This window comes from Populus euphratica, unplaced genomic scaffold, assembly GCF_000495115.2.
Source record: "Populus euphratica unplaced genomic scaffold, PopEup_1.0 scaffold128.1, whole genome shotgun sequence".
NCBI lineage: Eukaryota > Viridiplantae > Streptophyta > Magnoliopsida > Malpighiales > Salicaceae > Populus > Populus euphratica.
The window spans coordinates 424,706-435,314 of record NW_011500015.1 but is presented as its reverse complement, the minus strand read 5'-3'; the positions used below and the strand labels follow the sequence as shown (position 1 = coordinate 435,314).

Below are 10,609 nucleotides of genomic sequence, written 5' to 3'. Positions count from 1 at the left end.
AACACTACTTCAATAAGAACTTTTAAGACTTGAGGCATCACTTCTCAGTGAAACGTCACTCTCAAGAAAAAGGGCCAAACGGCTGCACTTTTATTCGTAATGACTCCATCATGAAATTGAGACTGCCAGCACATATATTATAGGCTCGAGTCATTCCTAATCCTAATTAGATTTATGTTGCTAAATAAGAAACATAAATGTTCCATATTTCAAATAACTAGAAGATAGTCCTCTACAAATGTTCCCTTACTTAAATCTCTAAGCTGCATCACTATACCATTTAGATATACAGGAAATTTACAGGAAATACAAATGTTCCCTTACTTAAAATTTCTAAGCTGCATCACTATACCATTTAGATTATGTACTGGTATGCTATATTCAAATGCGGCCCCATCCAGTGGGGAGAGGCAAAAGTTTTGAGTGAGAATCCGTATATTACTTGTACTAACTATCAGAAGAAGTAACAGAGACAAGGAAGTTACAGTGACTACTGATGAATAATTAAAAGAAATCAGAAAGAGCAACGAGTAAGCACAAGTTAAGTGAAATCATGATGATGAGAAGGATCACATGAATGCTTGTTCCTAGAAACCAAAACAGTGAGTAGGAAAGCCCTTTAAGACCTCTGCAAGAATTATATACAATATACAAATGCCCTTTCATTCATGTCTCAGCATCTACGAGCAAGAAAACAAATCACAGAAACAGTGATCTATCACTACATAACCTCCTTGCCCACTGGATCAACAGAGAAATGAATGGGAAGTGTTTTCTGCGTGATCAGCTCGAATTTCGACCTCCACACCTGCTTTCCAAGTTCAGTCTATTTCTGTTTGATTTCTTCATCAAAAGATATGTGCAACAGACAGAGACTAATTGAAAGATGTTGAGTGAATGAAGACAAGAAATGTCCATTGTAATATTCAAGCCAATTCAAATTTAGAAACTCTAAAATTAAATCCTATTATTCAACATGCATCTACATGTTCAAACAATATTTGGTAGCGGGAGTAACAGTTTGCAAAACTTCATTTTGAAAACTTCAACTACAACATCAGAAAAACAGAGATATTTTTTATGAAAAAAAAAATGCTGCAGGATATTGAAAACAATTCAGGTATAAATTTTAGAGTCCAATATTCAAGATAGGAAAAAAAAGCATCCATAGCCATTTGATAGCTATACGTGAACTGAAGACAAAAAAATGCAGTATGTATGAGTAGCCTTCTTACATCTCTGTATTCAGTGCTACCCACGAATATCTCAAAGGCCTCAGCTGCAAAATATACCAAGCAGCAGCAGTCAAAAAAGGGGAAGTGGGAATGAATCAGATATTACGGACTTTGAAAAGGGACCTACATGATCGAAATCTTGTCACTACAGCATGTGTATATTCTTTGCTGCTGAGATTAAAATTTGAACCTGAAAATACACAAGTAGGAAATATTACAAACTTACAACCTTTAAGCCATATTACAAGAAAATGTATCATGTAGAAAGGTTAACTGAAAATAAATTTAAGTCGTAGCTAAATCAGTAGTCCAACTGACTCCCTAATCAGCCACCGCTAAGCTTAGGAAAGATAACAAGACAGCATGCTTATTACTGACTTCAAAACCCTAAAATGCAGTTCTCATTTCAAACGCACCTTGAGTAGATTGGACAATTAAGGACGGAAACTCTTTTTTCAACTTTTCAAGGGATGCCAATGCATCTTCCACAGGTGCACCTAATGCGCTGTCATCAAATGCAAATAGATGCACGAACTCCACACCATAGTTGAACTCCTGTAAGCGAAATATATTTCAACTTCATTTCTGCAATAATTATCAGCTTAAGCCAGCAACCAGCCACAGAACCATATTGCAACACCAGACACAAATAAAAACAAAAGAGAGCGCATCTTCCATATGGACAGGCAAGGCACAGTTAAAATGGCAACAGGCAAAGTGAAACATTTCCCAATATGTAAGAAATTTATAGCATTGGTACGGGTTTTTTGATATTCTAAACCAGCATGCAAAGCTAGCTGACGATAGCACCAACAGGTTTTCTATTCATTAAAGAACAAAAATCTCAAAGGAATTCATAAGAATCGCAAGAAACGTTTGCAAGCATGTGGGTTACCTCTCCTTTACGAAATATAGGAATCATATCATCTTCAACTTCCGATTCATAATCCACATTAACTAAATCCTGCAAAAAAGCAGCAAAATTAAGTCCAATAAAAAACACCTAGTAAGATTATAATTTAGGCAGTATCAGCCAGCAGTTAAAGGAAATACTACTGAATTTTAAAGAAAATAAGAGTTATGGTGTTTACATGTCAAGGTCGTACATGGCAATAAGGCATTACATGCTCCTTCAAAACTTTCAAATAGAAAGGGTTCTCATAGAACCTTGTAACATCTTCCTTTGTTTGGAAACGCATGAAAACAGCATGAGTAAAATTTTCCGCATTGTCGTTGGAGATTCGTCCTATAGAAGAAGAAAATTCAAGACATGAATATATGTAAGAGAAGAAGTAACAAGAAATGTATGCCAAAGTTTCAATTTTGAAACAAAGAATGCACATTTGCAATTGGATAATGAAAAGGAAATGACCCAGAGAAACTGCAACAATTCCACGCATTTGATATTGGGAAGTATACAGATAATCCAGCATATCTTTCTCATCCTCATCAGACAAAAACTTCTTTGCTTTGAGCAGACACACGTGTTCCACAACTTCTCTGCGAAGAACAAATAAAACCATGCGTTTAAAGAGACCCTGAAATCAAAACCCAGGAGTTCAAAGAGACCCGGAAAGCAAGAACCTCTTTTTCTCCAAAGGGAAGCTCGAGCTCTCGACTTTAGAACCAGCCGTAACCTTCGTTGTCCGATTCCTCCTCGTATTCAATCCTGAAACTGTATATAACAAATTAACAAAAAATTTGGAAGAAACATGGGTCAAAGGCTTCTGGACTCACCGTCAAAAGAAACATGGCAGGAAAGAGTGGTGGGGTTTTGGCGGCGAAAACTGGGAAAAGAAGGAGCGGTCGATGTAAGGGCTTCAAGGGGCATTGTTCTTAATTTTGAAGATGAAGAAGTGGCTACTCTAGAAAGAGTAACTGTGTGTTTGTTGTCGTTATAAAAAAACCTATTTATCATTTGGAAGCAGGAATCGGAATTGGACTTGGAATTGTGGTGCTCAAGAAATATTTCAAAGCAGAAATGGGTGGACAACGAAAATTTGCTCTTATTTTTACACATATCGTGCTCTACTAAAAATTTATTATGATTTTCTTTAATTTCATCCAAGAAACTTGGACAGATCCGAATCAGAATTTAGCTTTAATACAATACGGATATTAAAATTAAAATTAAAAAGAATTCTAAAAAGGTGAGGGGTTTTTAACGTGGATTGTAACAGTGTTTATACCAAGGTTGTCAAAATGTTTTTTTTAACATGAAATGTAATATATAATATAAACTCAAATTTTAAAATCATAAAATTATAAATAAAATATTTTAATTAATTATATATTAATAATTTCAGGTAATTAGTAATTAACAATACAATACTATTAAAATAAATAATAAAAAATTAAAACATTTTTATTTTATTCATATTGATTCCGTATTTATTGGACAAATCAACTCACTTATCTTGTTATTTATAAGAAACGAATCCCTTTAAATTTTGGTAGACCATTTAATATTAATTACTTCAAGGGTCAAACATGTCAATTTATAATTTTTATTCTATATAATTGTTTACAAAAATAAAATCCATAAATAACTTATATAGTTACAAAAATTATAATAATTATAATCAAAATCAAGCTCTAAATTCTTAGATTGCACAAGTTTTACGGGATATAAATTTAAAACAATGAAAATGTCAAAATATAAATTACCAGAGTGCATAGTTTTATATTTTTTTTGAACTCGTAAAATTAGTTTGATTTTACTGAGTATGAATAAGTTTGATCAAGTTTATTAGTTTTCGAGTTTTAATTTTATTTAACACTTTAAATACATCTTGCCTTGTAAAATCATAAAATTTTAAAAGTTAATTTGTTTTTTTGACAACATTGGTATATACTACATGGTTTTGATATTAAATTTAATAATTTATTTTGGATGTTGAAATTTTTCTATATTGAATTAAAATTTAATTTTATAAAAAAATATTTTGATCGTGGTGATTAGAAAAAAATAAAATTTGAGGACCAAACTTGAGAATGAGGCAAAGAATGAGTTTTTAAAGCCACCTTTTGGCATTTTTTGGCAGATTTTGTTTTTGATCCCTGTAGTAGGTACAGAACTTCATTTTTTTTAATGCTTGTGGAAGGAGAAAAACTCGCTAAAAGATAATAAATGAGAGAGAAAGCCATCGGGTGGCTTTATTTTGACAATAAAAAAGTCATTCTTAATATTAAAAAGTTTCGTTTGACCATAAATGTTCTATTATAATCTTTTTACTTCGGAAAAAGTTCATCGGAGCAAAAGGTAAGTTGTTTTCCATTTGATTTTATGTTTTTTTTTTAATATAAATTTAGAAGTATTATAAGTTGATGGGTTTGTTTATTACAATTATAATGATATTTATTAGATACTTTTAAATAAAAATAAATTTTTAAATTCAAAAAACTATTTTTTTATGGTTGAAAAACCATGCTAGTTCTTTTTTATTTGATTATCCCAGAGTGATGAGATTTTTTATTCAATTAGATGAATCCCTACATTGTTGAGTTATGGTGATGAAAAAAACAATTACTTGTAGCTACAAATGGTGAGTGATTTGTAAAGAATATGGTGTTTTCTTGGGTGAGATACGGTGATGAACAAATGGTTGCTTATGGCTGGAAATGGTGAGGGGTTTGGGAAGTATATGAAAAGTTTTTTTTTATTTTCTTCTTCTTTTCTGGGGGTGGAAATGGTCAGTGAAAACTATATCATAAGATGTTTAAATATTTGTAAATGGATATTTTTGTAATTAATAAGAGTTATCAATGAGTATTTATTTTCAAAAATTTCCATTGATCACTTGGTGGCATTCTTGTTATTGTTTTTTTTTAGCTTGAGAGGCTTCTTGGTTATTAAATATCTATAATAACAATCATGTAAATAATTAGATTTTATTTTAAAGGATGTTAAGTGTGTAAAGTGTAATTTTTCAAATTATAGAGAGTAATTACAATTTAAACCAAACCATAAGAGATTAAGGGTAGCTTTTTTATTAATTTTTTAAAACATTTAATATTAAGTTTATTGTAAATTTATTTTTATATTTTTATCATATAACTAAGAAAATTTAATTAAACTTAGTTAAATTCATAATAGAGTTTAGATAATTTACTAGGGTTTACTTGTTGTATTTATTTTTTTCTTAGATTGTTTATTTGACCAACCAAGCCGATAAAACCACTCACCTCTTCGTTTAATCAAATTGTATCTATATAAAAAGAATTAAACAAAAGAGTTGATTTTGTTAAAAAAAAAAATCAAGATTATTCAAAAACATCTCTTAAGAAAAAAGAAAAAAAAAAAAAGGAAAGAAATCAAGGTTATTCAAAAACATCTCTTAAAAAAAAAGAAAAAGAAAAGATAAGAATCCTTTCTTTTCATTCCAGCTTAAGATTCCATTTATTCAAACCAATTTTCTTGAAATATTTTCTAATGCTATTAGCAAACTTATTGAGTTCAAAACTTAAGGTTTGTATTAAAGTTAAATAAAGAAAAAAATATGAACTCATCATGTTGATGCTAGGCTTGGGCAACCTAAGCTAGGTAAGGCATATTTATTTTTGTTCAATTAATGATGTTGTTATCACGTGCAAGAAGTTGTAAATATGGAAATATCTTCATGACAAAAGAAGCGTGACGCATCTTCCGGGTGTTTATACATTTTAAAAGTATTTAAAAAAATAATTTTTTTGTTTTAATTTTGTTTTATATATTTTTATATTATTATTATTTTGATGTGTTAATTTTAAAAATAAATTTAAAAAATTTAAAAAATATTATTTAATTTAATTTTTAAATAAAAATATTTTAAAAAATAATTAAAATGATTGACGACAATAATAAAAAAGTGTTTAGTTTGGAGGTGATTTTAATTTTATTTGATGGAGCATATATAAAAAATATATATTTTTAGTTTTTTGAGGTGTGATTTGTATTTTAAAAAAATTGTATATTAAAAAAAATCGTTATACCTCTAAGTTAAATATATACCAAAACTTAGAGTGTGTAAATTTTGAAAATTGAGGTTGATTTTTGTGAACCCGGACACTAAAAACATAAAAAAGAAATTAAAAACCTAGTTTTATAATTGAATTTCATGTATAATTAAATTATACCTAACCTCAGCCATTCAAGGAATTTCTAGAAGCATATTGAATTCAATAAAGAAATTTAGGGAAAAATACACCAACAAGATTCTATCATGCGGATTGAAAATGTTAGATTGATTGATAGAACAATTGTGCATCAGTGACTAATGAAATCTATGTGATGCAATTGAATCAACGTGAGCTAAATCCATCTAACATAAATGGTGACTTTTTTAAGACACCTCGGCTGACATTATTATAATCCAAGCTTACTCACAAAGAACAGAGACCGATGGCATGGCGGATCAGTGAGCAGAGGCCAGGTGGACAGCCAACAGTGTTAGAGGTATTAAATATCTTTTACCTAAAAACCCATTGAAGCAGGGGACGGTGCTGTGCTGGCCCTTAATTATAGTGGAGGTGGCCAAATTGGCACCTTGTTTCGCTGGGTCAGTCAAAATAATAATCCACCAAAACGAGAGACGGACGAGCGGCTTCGGTGACTTTTATCAATGGAAGCGTGCCGTTGCCGGCGGAGAAAGACGACCGGCTTGTTATAAATTCAAATCATTCAAGATCAAGACCACTATAATTGCAGGATTATATAGGAATGGAAATGTATCTAAAATATATAATTTTTATTTACTTATCAAAAATTATTGTAATTTTTTTATGGAAAAACTAAAAAAACTCAATTACAACTTAATAGAAAAATTATTCATTTTAAATGGAAAAACTAGAACATGTTACTGGATAGAAAAATAAAAATAGAAAAAAAAATTAAATTCATCAATAATTAAATATCCAAAATATTCAATTCTTATTCATTAAAATCATTATATATAAAAAGCTAAAACTGATTTTTTTTAATTAATAATGAATATAAAAATGAAAATAAAAAAAGAAGAAGCTATTCCCTTCAGTAGAAAACTAGAAAAACCCAGCACCTAATAAAAAAACTAATTAAAATATTTATTATTATAAAAAAAACCCTCTAGCATCACAGGGGTATTTAACATTGAGTTCCAACATGCTTTTTATTAAAATTAAAATTTATTTTTATTTTAAAATTTTTTTAATACTTTTTTATCATTTTAATATCAAAAACAAATTTTATAAAATAAAAAAACTATTATTATAATATATTTCTCAACAAAAAAATATCTTAAAAAACAACTATTATTACTGTACGAAACACCTTCAAAATCCACCATATGGCAGCTACTTTTTGCCATTTATGCCAAGTGAACTCATCAACCCAGAAACAGAAGACAGGATTAGGTCGTGGAAATTGAAAAAAGTCCCAGAATCGGGTTTGACCTCCCAAATTCCACACCGACTTCTTCATGTCCAACAAAACTTGACCGTCGCCAGTGAGCGTTGTAGTTTATTAACCACTCGTGCTCCCATTTTTTCATAAGAAATGGAGGTTCGAACGCCGTCTTTCCGGTCTATTTTTCTTTATTTTCCTTACTGTACCCAAAAAACAAAATGGAAATGAAACTCGACTGTCCAGGAGTTCGAGAAGAAAGAAAATTAATCTTGACATGGAAGGTTTTACAATACTAAATTCCCTATATGTACAAGAACCTAAAAATCATCAGTAATTCTATTGCTATCTAACAAATTTAACAACTCCTCGCTACCAACCAGCTATTTCATCTTTGTATTCAATGTCATCCATAACTGTATCACCTTCCTCAAATACCCTGCCCTGTAAATGATGGAGACTGGGTCGCTGACGTTATGCCAAGGTGTTCCGCCACTAGCCATTTCAATAATTGTGCATCCTAAAGCCCATATATCGCTTGCGAACCCCTGCTCCTCCCCACGCGCCACCTCCGGTGCCATAAACATTGGCGTGCCAGCGATCGGTCCCTGTTGTTCCACACGCTTTGCACACCCGAAATCCGCAATCTTGGCACCACTTTGAGCTACTAAAATGTTGCTGCTCTTAATGTCACAATGCACCAATCCGTTCAAATGTAAGTAATCTAGACCTTGCAAGATTTGATACGTGAAAATCCTGATCAATGATTCGTCGAGCCGACCTCCATCATGAGCACGAATCGCATTGCTAAGTGAGCCTCTGGGCATGTACTCCAAGAAGAGATTGTACATGACTTTGTTGTTCTTTCTAGTAACGTCGCACCCCTTGTAGCTAACTATGAAAGGTGAGATTAAAGAAGAGAGGATCTTTTGCTCCCTTTGCAAGAATCCAGACTGAGATAGCTCGACGGACTTCACGGCGAAAACATCACCGGATTGAATAGAGGTGGCGACGGAAACTGTAGCCGTGGAGCCGCGGCCTATGGTGTGCCCTCTAGTCCAGTCCATCTCGCAAAGCTGAGAAAGAAATGACAGTTTGCCTATGATTTTCCGCCCTTCTTCTTTGAGGGGATAACAAACTAGCAGCGTGCCCTTTATATATGTATATACAGGAGGTGGGTGGATATTTGAAGGGTAGCTTCATAGGTTGGTTGGGACAATCCCTTTAACGAGAAGAGAGCACAACGTGTCAAAATAGTTGCGGGGTTGACAGCTTTGGCAGCCTAGACGGCGATGACTTGGCAAATGGTAAGGGCGGAGGGGGTGGGTTGAACCACCCACAAAATGGTTGAATTTTAGAATCCTTTCGATGTGTTTTGAGTGTATATCCAACTAATCGGTGTGTCCAAGTTGAACTCTATCAAATGGGTGTGTGAAAAAGTACAATTCTATGGATAGTTAAGTTGTGTTTTGTAAGAAGTCAAACGCTTATTTCTAGCTAGAAACTAGCTAGACATTTGTTTATCTTTGCACTTAAATCACTAGTCAAATAATAATATTTGGCTTCACACTTGCCCTTCTTTTTTTTTTTTTTTTTGACGTGATGTCAAACCTTCCATCTAATTTTTTGACGTGATGTCAAACCTTCCATCTTGCTGACGAGGCTCCAGGAAAGCTGCCCGAAATTAATCATAAAACCCAGAATATAAATCCCCCTTCGTCTAATTACTAACACCCTTCTTCGAAACAAGTGTTTTATATTTCTTCATGCCCATCATCTTTTTAAAAGCAAAATATCTATTTTTGTTAATGCAACTCAAAATTTATTTTTACGTGAAAAGTAGAGGGTTGTTTGATATTGTATTTTAAAAGTGTTTTTAAAAAATTAATTTTTTTATTTTGAATTAATATATTTTTGATATTTTCAAGTTATTTTGATATATTAATCTTAAAAATAATTATTTAAAAATAAAAAATATTATTAATATGTTTTCTGAGTAAAAAATACTTTCAAAAATAACTCCAATCATATTAAATATGTTTTTTTACTAAAATATACTTTCAAAAATAACTCCAATCATATTCTAATTACGCTCTAAGCTATATTATATTTTTAATGATCATCTAGTTTATTTTTATTTGAATTATTAAATTAAATAATTTATTTTAAACTAGTTTTTTTATGATTTAATTTAAAATTAGATAAAAAATCAAATCGGTAAAAAAAGTTTAATTTTAAGAAAATAATCAATAACGTTAAAACGTGCTAGTCTAACTTCGTTGACAAGTGCTAATTAATCATCCACAGGACCTAAACGTGGCTTTGCAACGGGTTAATTATTCTTCTTCTTATATTTAGTATATAGAAAGAAAAATAAAAATTAAGCTACTCATCGTATGATATGATCATGACATAAGCATATATATATATATATTAGCAAGTTTTGGTAATCATATTTCACATTAAAAGGAAGAGGAAGAGGAAGAAGAAGGTTAACTAACCAAGCTGGGGGAGCTGACCAAAAATGCAATGGACATGGCAACTAATATTCCGAAAGCGACAGCCATTGCCAACAAACTCAGCATTTTCTACCATAATCGTTCGTCATCTCACGCTCTCGCACCCCTAACTGTCCATGGCCACCAGCCGATTCTTGTCAATACTAACTCTGTTAGTTGGACCAACTTAACGGTAGCTAGCTCCTAATCAGTAGATAGATATGGCATGGAATCCTTGATTTTATGCGTGGCTTCTAAGATATATATCATGATCACGCACGAAGAGGCTCTTCTCACAAGCAACTCACGAATATGCTTTTTATTTATTTATTATTATTCTTTTTTTTCATGATATATATATAGAGAGAGAGAGGGGATACTTTTGTGTTGATTTAATATTTTTTTAGTAAAGGATCCTAGAAAAACACCCTCTATATGAGTCTAGCTAGTATACTTATAAATTTATTAAATATTAGTTTTGAAATTTAATTAAAAAAAAGTGTATCTGCTTGACAACC

General features: G+C 31.4%; 2 protein-coding genes across 2 annotated transcripts; both read right to left on the bottom strand.

Moving 5' to 3' along the window:
- Window positions 1-546: 546 nt before the first annotated feature.
- LOC105141657 (Stress responsive alpha-beta barrel domain protein) lies at window positions 547-3,230 on the bottom strand. The gene is made up of 9 exons (XM_011048940.1): window positions 2,973-3,230; window positions 2,820-2,910; window positions 2,608-2,735; window positions 2,342-2,481; window positions 2,131-2,199; window positions 1,652-1,790; window positions 1,363-1,425; window positions 1,236-1,279; window positions 547-808 (listed from the first exon to the last, which is right to left on the bottom strand). The coding sequence occupies exons 1-9, from the start codon at window positions 3,151-3,153 to the stop codon at window positions 722-724; spliced, it is 942 nt and encodes a 313-aa protein (XP_011047242.1). The 5' UTR covers window positions 3,154-3,230; the 3' UTR covers window positions 547-721.
- Window positions 3,231-7,976: 4,746 nt separating this feature from the next.
- LOC105141674 (mitogen-activated protein kinase kinase kinase 2-like) lies at window positions 7,977-9,099 on the bottom strand. The gene has a single exon (XM_011048969.1). It carries the CDS (start codon window positions 8,658-8,660, stop codon window positions 7,977-7,979), a length of 684 nt encoding a protein of 227 aa, XP_011047271.1. The 5' UTR covers window positions 8,661-9,099.
- Window positions 9,100-10,609: the final 1,510 nt, after the last annotated feature.